The 24,044-nt window shown below is 42.4% G+C and overlaps 1 protein-coding gene across 3 annotated transcripts in view; it reads right to left on the minus strand.

The window, feature by feature from the left end:
- Positions 1 to 1,372: 1,372 nt before the first annotated feature.
- The window catches only part of ano7 (anoctamin 7), a 54,944-nt gene continuing 32,272 nt past the window's right edge, over positions 1,373 to 24,044 (minus strand). For 2 of the 3 annotated variants that reach the window (XM_046294971.1, XM_046294972.1), the window contains 7 exons: positions 9,531 to 9,628; positions 8,977 to 9,137; positions 6,862 to 7,067; positions 6,627 to 6,766; positions 6,402 to 6,492; positions 4,198 to 4,317; positions 1,373 to 2,454 (listed from right to left, as the gene is read on the minus strand). In XM_046294971.1, the coding sequence (XP_046150927.1) occupies positions 2,290 to 2,454; positions 4,198 to 4,317; positions 6,402 to 6,492; positions 6,627 to 6,766; positions 6,862 to 7,067; positions 8,977 to 9,137; positions 9,531 to 9,628 (981 nt within the window). In that variant the 3' untranslated portion in view covers positions 1,373 to 2,289. The remainder of the gene's footprint in view (positions 2,455 to 4,197; positions 4,318 to 6,401; positions 6,493 to 6,626; positions 6,767 to 6,861; positions 7,068 to 8,976; positions 9,138 to 9,530; positions 9,629 to 24,044) is intronic. The other variant, XM_046294970.1, reaches the window with a different exon arrangement.

Genomic DNA, 24,044 nt, shown 5'->3' on the forward strand with positions numbered 1-24,044 from the left:
TCAGATCTTCTTTGTAAAGGGTTTAAACACTGTTTCCCATGCTTGTTCAATGAACCTTAAACAATTAATGAACATGCACCTGTCGAACGGTGGTTAAGACACTAACAGCTTACAGACGGTAGGCAATTAAGGTCACAGTTATGGAAACTTAGGACACTGAGGCCTTTCTACTGACTCTGAAAAACACCAAAAGAAAGATGCCCAGGGTCCCTCCTCATCTGCGTGAAAGTGCTTTGGGCATGCTGCAAGGAGGCATGAGGACGGCAGATGTGGCCAGGGCAATAAATTGCAATAATAAAACGCCTAAGTCAGAGCTACAGGGAGACAGGATGGACAGCTGATCGTCCTCGCAGTGGCAGACCACGTGTACCAACACCTGCACAGGATCGGTACATCCGAACATCACACCTGTGGGACAGGTACCGGATGGAAATGACAACTGCCCGAGTTACACTAGGAACACACAATCGCTCCATCAGTGCTCAGACTGTCCGCAATAGGCTGAGGGAGGCTGGACTGAGGGTTTGTAGGCCTGTTGTAAGGCAGGTACTCACCAGACATCACTGGAACCACGTCGCCTATGGGCACAAACCCACCGTCGCTGGACCAGACAGGACTGGCAAAAAGGGCTCTTCACTGACGAGTCGTGGTTTTGTCTCACAAGGGGTGATGGTCGGATTTGCGGTTATCGTCGAAGGAATGAGCGTTACACCAAGGCCTATACTCTGGAGAGGGATCGATTTGGAGATGGAGGGTCCATCATGGTCTGAGACGGTGTGTCACAGCATCATCGGACTGAGCTTGTTGTCATTGCAGGCAATCTAAACGCTGTGCGTTGCAGGGAAGACATCCTCCTCCCTCACGTGGTACTCTTCCTGCAGGTTCATCCTGACACGACCCTCCAGCATGACTATGCCACCAGCCATACTGCTGGTTATGTGCGTGATTTCCTGCAAGACAGGAATGTCAATGTTCTGCCATGGTCAGCGAAGAGCCCAGATCTCAATCCACATTGAGCACATCTGGGACCTGTTGGATTAGAGGGTGAGGGCTGGGGCCATTCCTCCCAGAAATTTCCGGGAACTTGCAGGTGGCTTGGTGGAAGAGTGGGGTAACATCGCACAGCAAATCTGGCAAATCTGGTGCAGTCCATGAGGAGGAGATGCACTGCAGTACTTAATGCAGCTGGTGGCCACACCAGATACTGACTGCGACTTTTTTTTGACCCCCCCCTTTTTTCAGGGACACATTATTCAATTTCTGTTAGTCACATGTCTGTGGAACTTGTTCAGTGCATGTCTCAGTTGTTGAATCTTGTTATGTTCATACAAATATTTACACGTTAAGTTGAAAATAAACACAGTTGACAGTGAGAGGACGTTTCTTTTTTTTGCTGAAATTATATATATATATATATATATATATATATATACACACATGTATCATGATTGGGTTAGTTAAATAAATACTTCAGTTGATTCCAGTCTATGTGCTTATCGCTTCAAGCTGCTTCATACAGTAAATATACAGTGTATTTGCGGGGGGGACTGAACTGGAAGACTATAATTCCTGAAACATGAAGTGAGTTCACTGCCAACCCAAAAAAGTAATTATATTATTCAGTTAAGGACTGAGCAGCTACACCGAAAGAGACACATTTCTCTAGTAGTAATTGATTGATTGGATTTGTGTAGTGCTTTACATATTAAAGAGGGGAACTCACCTCTTCCACTACCAATGTGTAGCACCCATTTGGGCTATGCACAGCAACCATTTTGTGCCAGAACACTCACCACACATCAGCTATCATGGTGGAGATGTGAGGAGTGATATATGCCAATTGGGAATCAGGGGGATGAATAGGTGGTCATGATTGAATGGGGCCAGGTTGAGAATTTGGCCAAGACACTGGGGTTATCACCCCAAATCCTTACAATAACTGCAATGGAATTTTCTATGACCACAGATTCAGGACTCCCGTTTAACGATTCATTCGAAAGACTAGTCTAGTCACAGTTCTCTAGTAGTCCACACATTTGCTGCATGGTTAGAGTGGGGGGTATACTGCTGCTCAATATGGGTAAGCACAATGCAAAGCCTCAATCTCACTGCAGTCAGTCCTGAGTAAGGATTAGTCCTGTTATTTGCCTTCTCCTTAGTCTTACAGTTATGACTATACTTGTCAATGTCACTGAAGTTTGTTAGAAACACAGAGCTGAAAAATAAATCTCATCACTCAATCATGTGACCTTGAGCTGGCGTCCAAACGACCCCTGGGGAGGTCAGGGGTTAGAACGGTGATCTGTCTGGGTCCTCTGGGATTGGATTCAGTAAGGGTGGTGGTGAGTTGCTCTCCCGGGGTGGAGACGCTGTGGAAGTTTGAGGTTTGGCTCTGCGTCGTAACTCAGTGGACAGATTCTCCTTTTCAACTAGAACGACAACCTTACCCAAAGCCTGCAACATAAAGGGTGTGAAACAAAAAGAAAGGGTGGATTCATTGACTCTGAAAAATTAGCGTAGACTTTTCTTCATATCATAGAATACAATAACTTAATTTACATGGAAATTCATTTGAGGTTAGCAAACAAAATACTCAACCAATGCACTAATACAACGTAATAATGCAGTACAAAAAAAACACTGGAGAGGGATCACACATTGACATCTAGTCCCTGAGACATGCAGCGTTTACATGCTAGTCGGCACTAGGAAACTCTGAAATTCCGTATTTGCTAACTGGTTGAACACGGCTTGTGTATAACTACAACCAGTTAGCAAGTTATACATTTCAGAGTTTCCTAGTTCCGACTAGCACGTGTATGCGGCATATGTATTGTAGCCCACATGCCCTATGTCACACTGTTCAAGAGCCCAGTCATAGCTCTAGGGGTGGAGCTCCAGTGGTATTCATACTTTTTCAAAAGGGAACCATTCCTTTTCAAAATATCTTCCTGTGACTCCACCCCAAATCTAACACAACTTTAAAATCAGTCAATTTCAATTTTACATCAACATTCATTCATCAAAATTAAGATAACTAAATACATTTACTCAATCAAATAAATTGTAAATGATCTTTCTAAAAAAAGTTTATATTGTCCCATACTCTTAAATATATATATTTTATTAATATGGTGGCCCCACTGCAATTCCCCCGCATACTCACTGCAACATTTATGCTTTTTATAAATATAAATGTATCTTATCTTTAACTATGAATTGTTTGAAAAGGACTCAGAAATAAGAAGTTCACTGTTAGTCTACACCTGTTGACTACGAAGCATGTGACAAATAAATTTGAGCGGTCTTCGCTCTGTGCAGTGATGTGGGCGCCTCGTTTATTTTTCTGATGCTTGCGCCATGCGACCTGTCACCTTATTGGTCCACACAACTTCAGTCCCGCCTCTATTGAAATGTCATTGGTTAGGCGTGTCTCATTCTGACCGATCCAGTGTAGACTCTTGCGTGTCTATACTTTTCTTCTGTAAACGATCGTTCATGGATGGTTATAGATCTTTTAAAATTTATCATGCATCAGTCAATTAATTTTAATGTCATTCAGTTTTAAATCTGGCTCACAGTGCAGCTTAGGTTCTGGGATATTTTGTCACATCTGACTGTTCCTTATTAAAATTCCTTTGCATCAGTTTAGAGAGAGTGACAGCTTAGTGAAAAAGTTCTGTCATGGGTGTATCTAAAGTTATTTTGATAAACATTCAGAAATAACAAATTAACTAGTAACCTTTGATAAGGTAGAGTAAGCTAGCTATAACTAGTAGCATGCCCATTTATATCTGAGCTAATATTTCTGAATATTTAGGAAAGTAAACTGGCTAGCTATCTCATCCTACTTTGTGATATACACTAGTTATCCCGAGTAAGATCATTCATTTTAATTTGTTGCATCTGTGCTAAATCTGTTTTCCCTTCATCAATTAATCAGTGACCAGCCAATCAGTGACCACTACTGCAAGGCATGTTTCAACTTTTATTTTGAGACGTTTTGTGTCGGGTAAAGTAGTTTTGATGATTCATAATGAGGAAAAAATACACTATCAGTAGAAGAATCAGCTGGAGTTATCATTGGTTAAAAAAAAGCCAAAATTACACTGTGAATTAGAGATTTGATTGGTTAATCGGTTGATTGATTGATCGATTGACTGACAGGTATCTAGAAAGAGGTACAGGGGTTCTCACCTCGTTCTCAGCCAGGGCCTCCTTGGCCATGTAGTGCTCTCTCTTAATTTTGATCTCCACATCCTCAGGTATATCAGGGACCATGATGTCAATCAAACGACCGATGAAGAACACAACATGCTGAGCAAAGAGAAAGGGAAAAAAGAAAGAGAGAGAAAAGATGGACCAGGGAAGGAGACACATAAGCATACAGTGCATTTGGAAAGTATTCAGACCCCTTGACTTTTTCCATATTTTGTTACGTTACAGCCTTATTCTAAAATGGATTAAATAGCTTTTTTCTCCTCAATCTACAAACAATACCCCATAAGGACAAAGCAAAAAAAAAATTTTTTTAATGTTTGGAAATTGATTAAAAAAAGAGCTGAAAAATCACATTTACTTAAGTATTTAGACCCTTTACTCAGTACTTTGTTGAAGTACATTTGGCAGCAATTACAGCCTTGAGTCTTATTGGGTATGACGCTACAAGCTTAGCACACCTGTATTTGGGGGGTTTCTCCAATTCTTCTCTGCAGATGTAACTCTGTTGTCTGTTCACACTGCTATACTTTATCTTGGCCAGGTTGCAGTTGCAAATGAGAACTTGTTCTCAACTAGCCTACCTGGTTAAATAAAGGTGAAATATTATATTTTTTTAAAGATCCTCTGAAGCTCTGTCAGATTTGATGGGGAGCGTTGCTGCACAGATATTTTCAGGTCTCTCCAGAGATGTTTGATCGGGTTCAAATCCGGGCTCTGGCTGGGTCACTCAAGGACGTTCAGAGACTTGTCTCAAAGCCACTCGTGCGTTGTCTTGGCAGTGTGCTTAGGATCGTTGTCATGTTGGAAGGTTGAACCTTCGCCCCAGTCTGAGGTTCTGAGCACTCTGGAGCAGGTTTTCATCAAGGATCTTTCTGTACTTTGCTCTGTTAATTTTTCCCCTTGATCCTGACTAGTCTCCCAGTCCTTTCCGCTGAAAAACATCCCCACAGCATGATGCTGCCACCACCATGCTTCACCGTAGGGATGGTGCCAGGTTTTTCCTCCAGATGTGATGCTTGGCATTCAGGACAAAAAGTTCAATCCTGGTTTCATAAGAGCTGATATTCTTGTTTGTCGTGGTCTGAGAGTACTTTAGGTGTCTTTTGGCAAACTCCAAGCGGGATGTCATGTGCCTTTTACTGAGGAGTGGCTTCTGTCTGGCCACTCTACCATAAAGGCCTGATTGGTGGAGTGCTGCAGAGATGGTTGTCCTTCTGGAAGGTTCTCCTATCTCCACAGAGGAACTCTGTAGCACTGTCAGAGTGACCTTCGGGTTCTTGGTCACCTCCCTGACCAAGGCCCTTCTCCCCCGATTCCTCAGTTTGGTCGAGCGGCCAGCTCTAGGAAGAGTGTTATTGGTTCCAAACTTGAAGGCCACTGTGTTCTTAAGGACCTTCAATGCTGAATAAATGTTTTGATATCCTTTCCCAGATCTGTGCCTCGACACAATCTTGTCTCGGAGCTCTACGGACAATTCAACCTCACGGCTTGGTTTTGCTCCGACATGCATTGTCCACTGTGGGACCCTATATAGGCAGGTGTGTGCCTTTCCAAACCATGTCCAATGAATTGAATTTACCACAGGTGGGCTCCAATCAAGTTGTAGAAACATCTTAAGGATGATCAATGGAAACAGGATGTACCTGAGCTCAATTTCAAGTCTTATAGCAAAGGGTCTGAATACTTATGTAAATAAGGTATGTTTTAAATTTTTTTATAAATTTCCTAAAATGTCAAAAAATCTGTTTATGCTTTGTCATATTGGAGATGTGTGTAGATTTATCAGGGGGAAAACAATTAAATCAATTTTAGAACAAGGCTGCAACGTAACAAAATGTGGAAAAAGTCAAGGTTGTCTGAATACAATCCAAATGCACTGTATATGAACATCGTAACAAGCCTGTAAGCTTACTCAGATGCAATGTGTTGACTAGCCAACACTACGAGACCAGAGTATAAAAATAAAACACCAAAATGAAGCACCACAGTAGAAAAACTAAACACATTCTCAGAGCACACGACAAGGCATCTCAATCTCAATTCTCCAAGATGCCTCAGCTCCTTAACAAAAATGCATACACAGATAGACCTGTAAACACTGAATTAGTCAATGAATTGCATTGAAACTGTACTGCAAAAGTTGTCCACATAATGACATAGCTCAACTCAACGGAACTTGCCTCAAAAATTATGACAAAGGCCAGCCGGCACGCCAGAAGGTGGAAGTACTCCGGTCGAAAATGCCCATTTCTGTCCCTGTATCCTCTATATCTAAAAAAAAAGAAGAAAAACGAACAAAGAAATGCTAGATGACAATGCCAGTTGTAGAGTAATAGAAACAAGAAAATAACGACGTTCACGAAATGCATATATACATTCATGGGTGATTGTGAGTGTGTCTCTACCTGCATTGTGTGTTGTTGGCGTTAAAGTTGCTTGGGGAAGTACCCAGGGTGAAGTTAACATAACCCTGAAGGTTTCCATCATTGTTGTAGCGGTAGTAGAGGCGAGGCAGGAAGTCAGAAGTGAAAGCTATCAGGAAGGCCTGGCAGAGAGGCAGGAGTCTTCATTAAACCAAGCACACTAATAACATCACACACGCAAGTAACACAGACACACACACATATACAGTACACTTACATTACTAATGACAGCAACGTAGGTGATGACTTGTAGGATGTCCAGCCATATTCCAATGTCCTGAGCCCTCTCTGCTACGGGCCGTCTGTACTGACACACAAACTTCTGTGCGTCCAGACGCACCTCTACCCAGTTATTGATCAGGGCAAACAGCGGGGCAAGTGGACATGCCGCCACAAAGATGGTAATGAAGCCAAACTGCAGCACTGCAAAGAGGGGGGAAGTCAGCATTCACCTTCTGCTCGTGTTGGGGTATGTAAATGCATCTGTAATCTGAGTAATGTAGTAATGTACAATTCTGTTAAATGAATTAAATGATGGATTAGCAGAATATAGTGCCCACGGAAAATATTCAGAAATCATTTGTTAATTTGTCTGTGTCATGGAAAGAGCAAGTGTTCTTAATGTTTTGTTCACAGTATTTATACCCCTTGACCTCTTCCCCATTTTGTTGTGTTACAGCCTGAATTTAAAACTGATTAAATTGAGATTTTTTTTTGTCACTGGCCTAAACACAATATCCCACAAAGTCAAGGCGGAATTATGTTTTTAGAAATGAATAAAAAATTAAAAGCTGAAATGTCTGGAGTCAATACAGTTGGAGTCAGAGGTTTACATACACCTTAGCCAAATACATTTAAACTCAGTTTTTCACAACTCCTGACATTTAATCCTAGTAAAAAATTAGTGGTTTTAGGTCAGTTAGGATCACCACTTTATTTTAAGATTGTGAAATGTCAGAATAATAGTAGAGAATGATTTATTTCAGCTTTTATTAATTTCATCACATTCCCAGTGGGTCAGAAGTTTACATAAACTCAATTAGTATTTGGTAGCATTGCCTTTAAATTGTTCAACTTGGGTCAAATGTTTAGGGTAGCCTCCCACAAGCTTCCCACAGTAAGTTGGGTGAATTTTGGCCCATTCCTCCTGACAGAGCTGGTGGAACTGAGTCAGATTTGTAGGCCTCCATGCACGCACACACTTTTTCAGTTCTGCCCACACATTTTCTATAGGATTGAGGTCAGGGCCCTGTGATGGCCACTCCAATACCTTGCCTCTGTTGTCCTTAATTGACTTGCCTAGTTAAATAAAGAATTTAAAAAGAAAACCATTGCACAATACAGCACTTGAGAACATTGACACATCAAGTGGTATGTGATGATGTGATGTGACGATCTCGCTCAGTTGGTAGAGCATGGCTCTTGCAATGCTAGGGTTGTGGATTCGATTCCCATGGGGAAAAACTATGAAAATATATGTACTCCCTACTGTAAGTTGCACTGGATAAGTGTCTACAACAGTAAAAGGAATGAATAGACCATTTCAGTTTTCACAAAAATAGAAGACAGTGAATGTTCCTGAGTGACTGTTACAGTTTTAAATCTACTATCTATTGCAAGATCTGAAAATGGTTGTATAGCAATGATAAACAACCAATTTAACTTGACACAATTGTGGGAAGCATTGGAGTCAACATGGGCCAGCATCCCAGTAGAACACTTTCAACACCTTATAGAGTCCATGCCCCGACAAATCGAGGCTGTTCTGAGGGCAAAAGTGTTGTTGCAACTTAATATAACGAAGGTCTTCGTAATGTATTGTACACTACATGTACTGTTTATTCTGTATATTGTCCTCCAGAGCAAGTGAATTAATTAATTTGGGGTATGGATTACACAATCTGACTGAGTAGGTTCTGCACAGCACTGTTTATTACCTACATGGCACAATAATCTTTGGGATGAGGGGACAGTTACATTGACTGGGGGAAGTAGAGCACGTGGGAAGTAGAGCAGTAAACGTGTGTAGCTAATCCTCCTCAACGGCTTAGTAGAATCATATTGTCAAGACCTAGGGGTTTCAACTGTGTTTCTCCATCAATTACTTGATGGCACACAGAGTCCTGTCTATTTAAAATGTTATGGTTTGTTTGCTCCCGGTGCGTGTCACTGCCAGTTCCCCAGATAACCTCACTTATTCAAGAGTAACAAAAATCACAAGAGTAATTCCTTATCCAATAAGAAATACACAATTACAATTCCCATTTAATGAATGTTTTAAAACACCGTGTTCCACAGCCCTGCCCTATTAAAGGTGTGCAGGAACACTCACCCATTTCCAGATATTCATCGAACAGTCCCTCACACAGCAGGAGCTCATAGTCGGTCTCCCAGGGTGCAGCATCCTGTGTCGGTCCTCCCTCTTTCACCTTCTCATCTTCAGCTCTAACCTTAGGATGGATCTTGCGCTTCTGCCACCAAGACTTTAGTTTTCTATCATGAGACAAAAGGAGAGAGGTTTTACCTTAACGAGCACAGAAGCAGTACATAGGTCCTTTATGTGGGCAAGACAATTACAATAACTTACGCCCACTGGGCACAGATGTCAGTTCAACAAACGTAGTTTTGATTTACATTTGGTTGATTTGTCGTCAACTAATATGAATTCAACATTAAATCAACAAAAATTGGATTTAAGTAAAAAATTGGGTGACAAAAAAGACAAATCCAATCAGTTTTCAACATTCATTCAGCGTCATCACATTGAATTTTCGTGTTGAAATTACATGGAAACAACGTTGATTGAAAAACAGTTTTTTCCAAGTGTATTGAGACTGATTGGATTTTAGACAAAACCGGGGGAAGCTGTAGGATTACAAGACTCACGGCATGATAAACTCCTGAATGTTGTTGATGACCTGTTTTCCCACCATGATGACCAGTAGCTCCTGGGCCAGTTCAATGAGACAGCCCCCAGCACCGCACTGCAAACAACAACACACACTTACAGGTTATGCACACACACACAGCAAATGTACATCCCAGCAAACAGTGAACATTGCTACAAGTCCCTTAGCATGGCAGCATCCCATACAAAACAGAACTATGAAACTCTTGAGGCCTACTTGGATATACCTGGGCACCGTACCCTGCACTGGGACATGATCTGAGCAGACACCTGCCTGTGGGTTTTATCTTTCCACTTGACATTGTGCATTGGATGTTTTTGGACAACTACCAAACTTGAACTCCACTTGGATTGACCCTTTGACTCTCCCACAGCCCCCACCTGGCTTTCGACCGGCCTGTACTGGAAACTACATCCCCTCCAAGGTGCTTCTCTCCTGGCTATAATACTGGTAACATGGCCTGCGTTGCGTTGCTGATTTGATGGGCCCCAGCATTTAATCGCATCGAGTAAGTCACCCCTCTCTCGTTGCTGTTAGGTTGGCCAGTTTTGTGGCTTGGTTGTGTTATTGTGGGTGCTTGTGCTGCCTTTTAGTCTGTGGTTGGGTTCTGGCATGCTGGCTATAACTGTGGTGATCCTACAAACTGTGATTCAAACTAACTATCACACTATGGATTGATTGGTTTTAAACTGATTCCTCGCCAACCTTTTTTATTTCCGTGGATTTTAACTGAATACTTCCAAAGTGGTGTTGTTAGAGGAAATTATCGTTGAAATGACTAATTATGTATACATTCCAATCAGAACTAACTAGTCCAAATGCTATAATGTACTGTACATGTGAATTCTCTTGCTCCCATTCCCAATTGTATATAATGTAGTCAGGAGTTTAGTAACAATGAAGGTCTGTTCCTTAGTTCATACATTTGTACAATCTCCAGGTGGCAGGAACGGCCCATCTCCAGACTGTCTAGAATGTTGATTTATACTGACTGACCTTGACTTCGTGCTGATAACGCGAAGGCTCGAGAACTAGAGGGCCCCTCTACTTGTGAAATAGATAGAACGTTTAGAAAACGCTGACGTCCTTTTCAGTTTATAACCTGTGAAAATATGTGTTTAGTACTCTTGAATTAAACGCTGTTTACCTGGCTTTTAAGACTGATCTCGATCTACTTCATGCATAATTAATGAACTTACACCTCATTAACCTCTTACTCCTACCCGACACGCAGGCGTCCCATCTAGACATCTGGAAATGCAAATGCGCTACGCTAAATGCTAATAGCACTCGTTAAAACTCAAACGTTCATTAAAATACACATGCAGGGTACTGAATTAAAGCTACACTCGTGAATCCAGCCAACAAGTCAGATTTTTAAAATGCTTTTCGGCGAAAGCATGAGAAGCTATTATCTGATAGCATGTAACACCCCCAAAAGACCCGCAGGGGACGTAAACAAAATAATTAGCATAGTCGGCGCTACACAAAACGCACAAATAAAATATAAAACATTCATTACCTTTGACAATCTTCTTTGTTGGCACTCCTAAATGTCCCATAAACATCACTATGGGGTCTTTTTTTTCGTTTAAAATCGGTCCATAGCCTAGATATCGATGTATGAAGACTGTGATCAAGGAAAAAAACATCTTTTAACGCAACGTCATTTTTTTAAATTAAAAAAGTCGACGATAAACTTTCACAAAACACTTCGAAATACTTTTGTAATGCAACTTTAGGTATTAGTAAACGTTAATAATTTATCACGAGGCGATGTATATTCTATAGCTGTACGTCTGGAAATAATGTCCGGGTAAATCAACCAAAATATCCGGTCGGAGACCGGAAGAAATGCGCTGCCTTGTGTCCGTTTGACCAAGAAACAAATCGTAGGCAAATGACAAGACTGTTGACATCGTGTGGAAGCTGTAGGTATTGCAACCTCAGCCCCATTTAATGTGGTTCCCATTCAACAACACGGTCAAGTGGCACATGGATATATTTTCCCATTTTCAGTGATCAGATTTTCCTGCACTTTTCGATGAAACGCACATTCTGTTATAGTCACAGCCGTGATTTAACCAATTTTATAAACGTCTGAGTGTTTTCTATCCACACATACTAATCATATGCATATACTATATTCCTGGCATGAGTAGCAGGGTGCTGAAATGTTGCGCGATTTTTAACAGAATGTTCGAAAAAGTAGGGGGTAGGAGTAACAGGTTAATGAACTAGAGAGAGTGTGAATCTGATTTTGGCTATAAAACATATTGGAATTTAGAAATTCCACTAACAGGCGTCTACCACCTTTAGAGACTAGGGTGAATGTTTCATCCCATGTAGGAGCTGCACCTACACTGAACAAATATAAACACAACGTGTCACGCCCTGAACTTAGTTATCTATGTTTTATGTATTATTTTGGTCAGGTCAGAGTGTGACGAGGGTGGGTATGTGTGTTTTTTTCCTGTCTAGGGTTTTTGTATATCTATGTTTTTTTTGTATGTCTTGGCAGCTGTTTATCATTGTCTCTGATTGGGGATCCTATTTAGGTTGCCATTTTCCATTTTTGTGGGTTATTGTCTGTGTAGTTGCCTGTCAGCACTCTGTTTATATAGCGTCACGGTTATTTTGTTTAGTGGTCTTTCTTTATTAAAGGAAGTATGTATTCATATTACGCTGTGTCTTTGTCTCATCAATACGACGAACGTGACAACATGCAACAATTTCTATGATTTTACTGAGTTACAGTTCGTGTAAGGAATCTGTCAAGTGAAATAAATTCATTAGGCCCAAATCTATGGATTTCACATGACTGGGAATACTGATATGCATCTGTTTGTGATAGATACTTTTTTTAAAGATAGGGGTGTGGATCAGAACCAGTTAGTATCAGTTGTGACCACCATTTGCCTCATGCAGCACGACACATCTCCTTCACATAGAGTTGATCAGGCTGTTGATTGTGCCCTGTGAAATGTTGTCCCACTCTTCTTCAATGGCTGTGCAAAGTTGCTGGATATTGGCGGGATCTGGAACATTGTCGTACACGTCAATCCAGAGCATCCCAAACATGCTCAATTGGGGACATGTCTGGTGAGTATGCAGGCCATGGAAGAACTGGAACAATTTCAGATTCCAGGAATTGTGTACAGATCCTATACAAATGGCACGACAATGGGCCTCAGGATCTCGTTGTGGTATCAGTGCATTCAAACTGCCATTAATAAAATGCAATTGTCTCTTTAGCTTATGCCTGCTCATACCATAACTCCACCGCCCCCATGGGGCACTCTGTTCACAACAGTGACATCAGCAAACCGCTCACCCACGATGCTACCATATGCTGTCTGCCATCTGACCAGTACAGTTAAAACCGGGATTCATCCGTGAAGAGCACACTGTATACTGAAAACACTTGGTTTGTTATTTTAACTAAAACTTAACCAATCTTTGTTAAACATAAATACCAAACTTGTTTTTGCATGGATTCCGTGACACTGTTAGCTTATAACAGCTAGGACCACTATTTCTTGTTTCAGAATCCTGCTTAACTGGCAGGTTAATGTCTGCTTGAAAGAGCCGCTAACCTAGCTAAGCTGCTAACGTTAGCCATCAAGCTAACAGAGTTAGACCCAGATAAGTTTTCCAATGGAGCCTTCTTTGTCTGGAGAGGTAAATTATCAGGTCCAGCGCTGTAGGAGCTGTATCTACTACGCTTTGTTTCGGGACAAACTGGATCCCTCAGATTTCCAATGTGTCAATTTTTTGCTTGCCGAGGATTATAGGCTTGAGGTGGCTTCCTTAATCACGCATGTAGCCAGCCTACGTAAGAAATTGGGGAAAACAGTGTGGAATGTTGACCTTTTCTACGCCGGTGGCTGGACGGCGTTCGCGCATATGGGATGCATCTCCATCTTGTCATTTGTCGTTATCCAACTGGCTAGTGTTGCTCGTAGTTCATTCACCAGTGGAGCCATCTCCTGCCGCTCTTCTCCCATCTGATAGCGGAGTCGAAGGAGCACAGCATGGCAATCAACGATGATTGTCGCATGTCACGAGCAAGTCGAAGACAGCGGCCTGCTGCAAAGCAGACTACACTCCCACTGAGAAAGTTATATTTTAAAACATTTTATTTCACCTTTTATTTAACCAGGTAGGCCAGTTAAGAACAAGTTCTCATTTACAACTGAGACCTGGCCAAGATAAAGCAAAGCAGTGCGAAAAAACAACTACACAGAGTTACACATGGGGTAAACAAGCATACAGTCAATAACACAATAGAAACATCTGTGTACAGTGTGTGCAAATGAAGTAATGAGGAAAGGCAAAAAAAATAGGCCAATAGTGGTGAAGTAATTACAATTTAGCAATTTACACTGGAGTGATATATGTACAGATGAGGATGTGCAAGTAGAAATACTGGTGTGCAAAAGAGCAGAAAAACAAACATGGGGATGAGGTAGGTAATTGGTTGGATGGGCTATTTACAGATGGGCCAAGTACAGCTGCAGCGATCGATAAGCTGCTCTGAGAGCTAACTCTTAATAAAGTTAGTGAGGGAGATAGTCTCCAACTTCAGTGATTTTTGCAATTCAGTTCCAGTCATTGGCAGCAGAGAACTGGAAGGAAACGATGCCAAAGTAGGTGTTGGCTTTTAGGATGACAAGTGAAATATACCTGCTGGAGCGTGTGCTACGGGTGGGTGTTGCTGTGGTGACCAGTGAGCTGAGATTAGGCAAAGCTATACCTAGCAAAGACTTATAGAAAACGTGGAGCCAGTGGGATTGCGACGAACATGTGGCGAGGACCAGCCATTGAGAGCATACAGGTCGCAGTGGTGGGTGGTATATGGGGCTTTGGTGACAAATCATACGGCACTGTGATAGACTGCATCCAAATTGCTGAGTAAAGTGTTGGAGGCTATTTTGTAAATGACATCGCCGAAGTCAAGGATCGGTAGGATAGTCAGTTTTACTAGGGTATGTTTGGCAGCATGATTGGAGGCTTTGTTGCGAAATAGGAAGCTGATTCTAGATTAAACTTTGGATTGGAGATGCTTAATGTGAGTCTCGAAGGAGAGTATACAGTCTAGCCAGACACCTAAGTATTTATAGTTGTCCACATATTCAGAACCGTCAGAACCGTCCAGAGGGGTGATCCTAGTTGTGCGGGCGGGTAGCGATCGGTTGAAGAGCATGCATTTAGTTTTACTAGTATTTAAGAACAGTAGGAGGCCATCGAAGGAGTGCTGTATGGCGTTGAAGCTCGTTTGGAGGTTTGTAACACAGAATCCAAAGGGCCAGATGTATACAGAATGGTGTCGTAGAGGTGGAGGAAAGAATCGCCAGCAGCAAGAGAGACATCATTGATATACACAGAGAAAAGAGTCGGCCTGAGAATTAAACCCTGTGGCACCCCCATAGAGACTGCCAGAGGTCCAGACACAGGCCCTCCGATTTGGGAAATAGATAGTGAACCAGGCAAGGCAGTCATTTGAGAAACCAAGGCCGTTGAGTCTGCCAATAAGAATATCAAGTCAAAAGCCTTGGCCAGGTCGATGAAGATGGCTGCACAGTACTGTCTTTTCTCAATGCGGTTATAATATTGTTTAGGACCTTGAGGGTGGCTGAGGTGCACCCATGACCAGCTCGGAAACCAGATTGCATAGTGGAGAAGGTATGGTGGGATTCGAAATGGTCGGTGATCTGTTTGTTCACCTGGCTTTCAAAGACTTTAGAAAGGCAGGGCAGGATGGATATTGGCCTGTAACAGTTTGAGTCTAGAGTGTTGACAGTGGCCACTTTCCAATCTTTAGGATTCTCAGACGATACGAAAGAGAGGTTGAACAGACTAGTAATAGGTGTTGCAACAACGGCGGCGGATACTTTTAGGAAGAGAGGGTCCAGATTGTCTAGTCCAGCTGATTTGTAGCGATCCAGATTTTGCAGCTCTTTCAGAACATCAGCTGTCTGGATTTGGGTGAAGGAGAAGGGGGGGGGGGCTTGGGCCAGTTGCTGCGGGGGTTCCAGAGCTGTTGGCCGGGGTTGCGTTAGCCAGGGTGAAAAGCATGGCCAGCCGTAGATAAATGCTTATTGAAATTCTTGATTATCGTGGCTGTATCAGTGGTGACAGTGTTTCCTAGTCTCAGTGCATTGAGCAGCTGGGAGGAGGTACTCTTATTCTCCATGGACTTTAGTGTTCCAAAACTTTTTAGAGTTAGTGCTGCAGGATGCAAATTTCTGTTAGGAAAGCAAAGACTAGCTTTTTCAAACTGTGTATATTGGTTCCTGACTTCCCTGAGAAGTTGTATATCGCGGGGACTGTTCGATGCTAGTGCAGTACGCCACAGGGTGTTTTTGTGCTGGTCAAGGGCAAACAAGTCTGGAGTGAACCACGGGCTATATCTGTTCTTAGTTCTACATTTTTTTAAATGGGCATGCTTATTTAAGATGATGATGAATGCACTTTTAAAGAACAAGCAGGCATTCTCTACAGACGGGATGAGGCTTTCTGAGTAATGTTGAACAGGACTAGGGATTCCGCAGTAAAATAAAACAATGAGAGCTGCCCTTAACAGTATACAAGGCATATTGACATTAGAGAGAGCATAAAGCAATCACAGGTGTTGATTGGGAGAGCTAAGACAACAACGGGTGAGATAACAACGGGTAAACAGCTAAGACAACAACAACGGGTAAATGGTGCTGAATGGGCGGAGAGGGTCAGTTAGCTACACACAGGGCCTGAGTTCGAGGCTGGGGCCGACAGCTAATCAAAATGAAGTACCGTGTTAATGAACAGTCAAGCAGGCGTCGGCTGTGTAGCTGAGTGATCATAGGGTCCAATGAGCAGCAATAGATGAAACAGGGAGCCGTTCGGTAGTCAATCACTACGCTAGGCGAGCGGGAGACACGGCGTTCAGGAAGCTAGCAGGCCGGGGATAGCAGATGGATCTTCACCACATCCACGATGCAGAGGCCGGTTCAAAGCACATCGGCTGAATTACATCAGCAGATCAGCAGACCAGTCGTGATGGATCGGCGGAGCTCTGTGTCGACAAATGGTCCAGGCCAATTGGCTACAGAGGCATTGTAGTAGGTGTACTTTGTTTGCTAGCGAGGCTAACTGGTGCATGGACAAGGGCATTAGCCGCAATAGCCACTCAGTAGCAGCTAGCTAGCTGCGAAGATCTGGTGTAATGGTCCAGAGCTTGCTGCAGGAATCCGGTGATGTAGTGGGGGAAAAAGGCAGTCCGATATTCTCAGGGCTGATATCGCGCTGTGCAGACTGGCAGGTGTTATCCGGGCTAAAGCGGCTGGTGTCCGAGCTAAAGACCGCTATTTTTGGCTAACAATGACTAAATAGCTAGCAGCTAATTAGTTGGCTAGCTTCTGATGGAGGTTCCAGTTACAAGGTCTAAAAAAAATAGCAGATCTGTACCACATTGGGTGAGGCAGGTTGCAGGAAGGTATAATTAATTTGAAAATGGAAAAAAAGAGATGTATACAAAAAAACGAAAAAGACTGAATATATTTACATGGGACAAAAACAAACATCTTACTGCTGCGCCATCTTGGATTTACACAAAATTGCTCAAAGTAGCCCATGTTAACATATGTAGTTAAGAAACAAGGTTCATTAAATTAATAATAACAGATGCATTCATATTCTGACAATATCTGAAACTCACTTAAACAATACCTTTGATGATACAGTGGTAGCAATACAAGGTTATAACATCTACAGAAAAGACAGAAATGCCAGTGCTGGAGGTGTTGCTATTTATATAAAAAACACATTCCTGTAAAGATTAGAGAGGATCTCATGTTAAATACTGTTGAAGTCATATTGCTACAGGTTCATCTGCCTCACCTAAAGCCCATTCTTATGGGAAGCTGCTATAGATCAAGTGCTAACGCTCAGTATCCGGATAACACGTTTGAAATACTTGATAATGTATGTGATGTCAACAGAGAGGTATATTTTCTGGGTGATTTAGATATTAACTGGCTTTCATCAAGCTGCCCACTCAAGAAAAAGCTTCAAACTGTAACCAGTGCCCACAATCTGATACAACAGTAACTAAGATGGGGAGAAGTATGTCCATAATAAAGTGCTGCTCTACCTTCTTAACAGTACTATCAACAAGGCAGGTCCTACAGCCTCTAGTTTCGTCGCACCTGGACTACTGTTCATTCATGTGGTCAGGTGCCACAAAGAGGGACTTTGGAAAATTGCAATTGGCTCAGAACAGGGCAGCACGGCTGGCCCTTGGATGAACACAGAGAGCAAACATTAATAATATACATGTCAATCTCTCCTGGCTCAAAGTAGAGGAGAGATTAACTTCATCACTTCTTGTATTTGTGAGAGGTATTGACATGTTGAAAGCAACCAAGCTGTCTGTTTAAACGACTAGCACACAGCTCAGACACGCATGCATACCCCACAAGACATGCCACCAGAGGTCTCTTCAAAGTCCAGAACAGACTATGGGAGATGCACAGTACTACATAGTGCCATGACTACGTGGAACTCTATTCCACATTAGGTAACTTATGCAAGGAGTAGAATCAGATTTTAAAAACAGATAAAAATACACCTTATGGAACAGCAGGGACTGTGAAGCAACACAAACATAGGCACAGACACATGCATACACACATTTGATAACATATGCACTATACACACACGTACACATTCATTTTGTGTTGTAGATATGTGGTAGCAGTGTATGGGCCTGAAGGCCCACACTTAGTGTGTTGTGAATTCTGTAATGAATGTATTGTAATGTTTTAAAAATGGTATAACTACCTTAATTTTGCTGGACCCCAGGAAGAGTAGCTGCTTCCTTGGCAGCAGCTAATGGGGATCCATAATAAATACTTCTCCAGCGTGCCAGGGGCCATCGAAGATGAGCATTTGCCCACTGAAGACGGTTACGACGCCGAACTGCAGTCAGGCCAAGACCCTGGTGAGGACGACGAGCATGCAGAAGAGTTTCCTTGAGACCGTTTCTGACAGTTTGTCCAGAAATTCTTCGGTTGTGCAAACCCAGTTTCATCAGCTGTCCAGGTGGCTGGTCTCAAACAATCCTGCAGGTGAAGAAGCCGGAAGTGGAGGTCCTGGGCTGGCGTATTTACACAGGGTTTGCAATTGTGATGCTGGTTGGACGTACTGCCAAATTCTCTAAAATGACGTTAGTGGTGGCTTCTCTTAAAGAAATGAACATCACATTCTCTGCCAACAGCTCTGTCGGCCATTCCTGCAGTCCGTATGCCAATTGTCTGCTCCCTTAAAACTTGAGACATCTATGGCATTGTGTTGTGAATTTAGAGTGGCCTTTTATTTTCCCCAGCAGAAGTTGCACCTGTGTAATGATCATGCTGTTTAATCAGCTTCTTGATATGCCACACCTGTCAGATGGAAGATTATCTTGGCAAATAAGAAATGCCCACTAGCAAGGATGTAAGCAAATTTGTGCACACAATTTGAGAGAAATAAGCTTTTGTGCAGACATGATATGCTTATGAAAAAATTCCTGGGGTCTTTTCTTTCAGCTTATGAAACATGGGAGAAACTTTTACATGTTGAGTTTATATTTTTGTTCAGTAATATTTTGCACAGTTATTGAGGAATATATGTCTGAGCTGGACGTCCAGAGTAAGCAAATGGAGACGCTGCAGCGTATCCCGGATAGGTCCCCCTCTAAGACCTTTTCCTTTTCTACTCCACAGCCTGGATGTCGTGCCACTGCCTCTTCACCGTGTTGCCACTCTCTGACTGACAGGCCAGGGCTGCCCTGCAGTGACCCCACCTTAGTGAAGTCACCTCCCCTTTCCCATCTCACCCGCTCTTCCCATCCTACTCCGACCTCCCATCCTGGCACCCACTCCCCACCCCCCTTGGAGAATAAAAGATTGGTTACTCTGAGAGTTCCTCTTATTGACATTGGTTGTGGCCCTATGGCCTTATGGTGCTAACCTTGGAAAAGTAATTCCAATTTCTTCTCCTTCCTCTATTACTAATAGAGATAGACCAAGTGGTGCAGTTCTATGCAATCTTATAGCCATACCAACTACTATATATCAATATCAACCGCCTATTGAGCATAGCTTGTTTGAGTTGGAGCTTCCATGTGACTTTAAAAATCCTCAAGGTCTTGGGTTGATGCATTTGAACATTAGGAGCTTACTTCCTAAACTGGATTACATAAAGATCTGGGCTATGCAGACAAATCCAGACATTCTGGTATTGACTGAAACTTGGATCTCAGGGAACATTCTTATCATGTGTTCAGAGCTGACAAGCAGGGTAGAGGTGGTGGAGAGGCCATTTTCATTTAAAATAATGTATCTGTTTCTTTTCTCAAATCCATTTCACTTGCCCTAAAATCTGAGCTACTATCTTTAAACCTTTGTCTGGGAAAAATGTATACATAACTGTTATAGGAGTCCCTCGGCTAACCTCCCTTGTCTACCATCCTCCCTCGGCTAACCTTTGTCTAACATCCTCCCTCGGCTAACCTTTGTCTACCATCCTCCCTCGGCTAACCTTTGTCTACCATCCTCCCTCGGCTAACCTTTGTCTACCATCCTCCCTCGGCTAACCTTTGTCTACCATCCTCCCTCGGCTAACCTTTGTCTACCATCCTCTCTCGGCTAACCTTTGTCTACCATCCTCTCTCGGCTAACCTTTGTCTACCATCCTCCCTCTGCTAACCTTTGTCTACCATCCTCCCTCGGCTAACCTTTGTCTACCAATCTCCTTCGGCTAACCTTTGTCTACCATGCTCCCTCATCTAACCTTTGAGCACTCGAGGAGTTAACTACACTATATATATAAAAGGATGTGGACACCCCTTCAAATTAGTGGATTCAGCCACAACCATTGCTGACAGGTGTATAAAATCACACAGACATGCAATCTCCATAGACAAACATTGGCAGTAGTGGCACCACCATAGCATGCCACCTTTCCAACTACTCAGTTTGTCAAATTTCAGCCCAGCTAGAGCTGCCCCGGTCAAATATAAGTGCTGTTATGAAGGAAGTGGAGACATCTAGAAGTAACAACAGCTCAGCCGCAATGTTATTCATGGTTTAGACTAGGCGCCTTAGTTCCAGTGAAGGGAAATCTTAACGCTGCAACATTCAAGACATTCTGGATGATTTTGTGCTTCCAACTTTGTGGCAACCGTTTGGGGAATGCCGTTTCCTGTTTTAACATGACAATGCCCCCGTGCACAAAGTGAGGTCCATACAGAAGTGGTTTGTCGAGATCGGGTGGAAGAACTTGCCTGGCCAACACAGGGCCCTGACCTCAACTCCATCGAACAACTTTGGAACGCCGACTGCGAGCCAGGCCTAATCGCCCAACATCAGTGCCTGACCTCACTAATGCTTTTGGAAACAAGTTCCTGCAGCAATGTTCCAACATCTTGTGGAAAGCCTTCCCAGAAGAGTGGGCAGCAACGGGGGGACTAACTCCATATTAATGCCCATGGATTTGGAATGAGATGTTGACGACCAAGTGTCCACATACTTTTGGTCATGTTTTGTATCTATGCACTTAATTTACTAAATCAGAAGTGTTTATCCTGGGTGACCTAAATTATGATTGAAAGTGCTTTGGACAATCTAATAAACATGTGTAATGATCAAAACCCTAGAGATCCTTCAAAGTCCTCTTTGCTTCATCTTATTTTAATGAATATTATTTTAATGAATACACCAGAGAAATATGTTTCTACTGGTGTTTTCTCCCAAGACATTTGTAATCATTGCCCAGTTGTGATGACAAGCCTCTTGTCATCACAAAGAGGAACTTTAAAGAGGAACTTTAAAAACTTCAGTGAACAGGCTTTTTTACATGATCTTTATTTTAGTGACCTTGATTATATTTCAACTATCCCTGAAACTGATTTGGCTTTGAGTCTCTTTGCAGATGTATTCAACACTATTGTGGATAATCATGCTCCTTTCAAAAACGGAAGGGTTAAAGGTAGATCGAATTCCTGGTACACTCCGGAATTATCAGAAGTCATTTATAAAAGAGATGATGCTTGGGTCAAGGCCAGGAACACAGGCTTATGCCCGGACTGGCAAGCTTTTAAGCAACTGAAAACAAATCAGAAAGGCTAAATCTCATTTAGGTATCGCTCTTTCAGATTGTAATGGGAACCCAGCTAAATTCTGGAACACTGGAAAATCGCTGAAGGGTTCAACTTCCTCTTTACCACAACACGTTCATTCAGACACTAGCCTCATTACAGAAATAAATGCCATCATTGATGCATTTGATCACCATTTTATCTCTTTGTAAGAACTTCTAAGTGTATTCACAATGATATTGTGCTGGGAGTCCTGGACGCTTTGCGAGCAATAAGAAATCCACAGGGGCTGACAAATTAGGTCCTGGTCTGCTTTAGTGTGCAGCGCCCATAATTTTTAGCTCAATACCCCAAATGTTTTATTTAACGTTATCAGGACATTTTCAAAACGTATGGAAATCAGCTCTTGTGCTGCCACTCCAGAAGGCCTTGATAGTAGTGATCTAATCGTATCATCCCATTTCAAGTCTTCCTTGTCTAGCTAAGATTCTCGAATCCTTGGTAAATGTACATTTTTCTTTTTGTTATCTGAGAAATGTATTTTGAATCTAAATCAATCAGGGTTTAGGCCTGGGCATAGCACAATTACAATAACCACTTTAGTTGTTAATGATCTTGTCAATGCTTTAGACACTAAAATGAAATGTGCTGCTTTGTTTGTGGACCTGTCAAAAGCTCTTGATACTGTTGATCATGCTATTTGATTGAACAAGTTGTCCTGCGTTCTGACGCCTGTTCTTGGTTTCATGATTATCTTTGTGAAAGAACTCAGAAAATCGCGATGGATGGGGTTAAGTCTGAATTTGTTGAAGTACATAAAGGTGTACCACAGGGGTCAATTTTGGGGCCTGTCCTCTTAAGTATTTACTGTGCATTCGGAAAGTATTCAGACCCCTTGACTTTTTCCACATGTTGTTACATTACAGCCTAAAATTGATTAAATCGTTTGTTTTTTTCTCAACAATCTAAACACAATAACCCATAATGACAAAGCAAAAACAGGTTTGTATACATTTTTGCAAATGTATAAAAAAATGTACATGAGTACTCAAGACCTTTTACTCAGTACTTTGTTGACGCACCTTTGGCAGCGATTACAGCCGTGAGTCTTCTTGGGTATGACGCTACAAGTTTGGCACACCTGTATTTGGGGAGTTTCTCCCATTCTTCTCTGCAGATCCTCTCAAGCTCTGTCAGGTTGGATGGGGAGCGTTGCTGCACAGCTATTCTCAGGTCTCTGCAGAAATGTTTGATCAGGTTCAAGTCCAAGCTCTGGCTGGGTCACTCAAGGACATTCAGAGACTCCCGAAGTCACTCCTGCGATGTCTTGGCTGTGTGCTTAGGGTCCATTATCCTGTTGGAAGGTGAACCATTGCCCCAGTCCTGAGCGTCCTGAGGTTTTCATCAAGGATCTCTCTGTAATTTGCTCCATTCATCTTTCCCTCAATCCTGACTAGTCTCCCAGTCCCTGTCACTGAAAAATATCCCCACAGCATAATCCTGCCACCACCATGCTTCACCGTAGGGATGGTGCCAGGTTTCCTCCAGACGTCACACTTGACATTCAAGCCTAATAGTTCAATCTTGGTTTCATCAGACCAGAAAATCTTGTTTCTCATGGTCAGAGTCCTTTAGGTGCCTTTTGTCAAACTCATGTGCCTTTTACTGAGGACTGGATTCCGTCTGGCCACTCTACCATCAAGGCCTGATTGGTGGAGTGCTGCAGAGATGATTGTCCTTCTGGAAGGTTCTCCCATCTCCAAATAGGAACTCTAGAGCTCTGTCAGAGTGACCATTGAGTTCCTGGTCATCAAGGCCAGCTCTAGGAAGAGTCTTGGTGGTACCAAACTTCTTCCATTTTTAAGAATGATGGAGGCCAATGCGGCAGAAATTTTTGTTGGTACCCTTCCCCAGATCTGTGCCGCGACACAATCCTGTCTCAGAGATCTTACGGACAATTCCTTCGACCTGATGGCTTGGGTTTTGCTCAGACATGCACTGTCAACTATGGGACCTTATATAGACAGGTGTGTCCCTTTCCAAATCATGTCCAATCAATTGAATTTACCACAGGTGGATTCCAATCAAGTTGTAGAAACATCTCAAGGATGGTCAATTGAAACAGGATGCATCTGAGCTCAATTTCAAATCTCATAGCAAAGGGTCTGAATACTTATGTAAATAAGGTATTTCTATTTTTTATAAATAAGCAAACATGTCTAAACCTGTTTTTGCTTCTTCATTATAGGGTATAGTGTTTAGATTGAATAGGATAAAAAATATATACATTTTAGAAAAAGGCTGTAACGTAACAAAATGTGGAAAAAGGGAAGGGGTCTGAGTACTTTCCGAATGCACTGTATATTGTTT

The sequence above is a fragment of the Oncorhynchus gorbuscha genome, linkage group LG13 (genome assembly GCF_021184085.1).
Source record: "Oncorhynchus gorbuscha isolate QuinsamMale2020 ecotype Even-year linkage group LG13, OgorEven_v1.0, whole genome shotgun sequence".
Classification (NCBI taxonomy): Eukaryota; Metazoa; Chordata; class Actinopteri; order Salmoniformes; family Salmonidae; genus Oncorhynchus; species Oncorhynchus gorbuscha.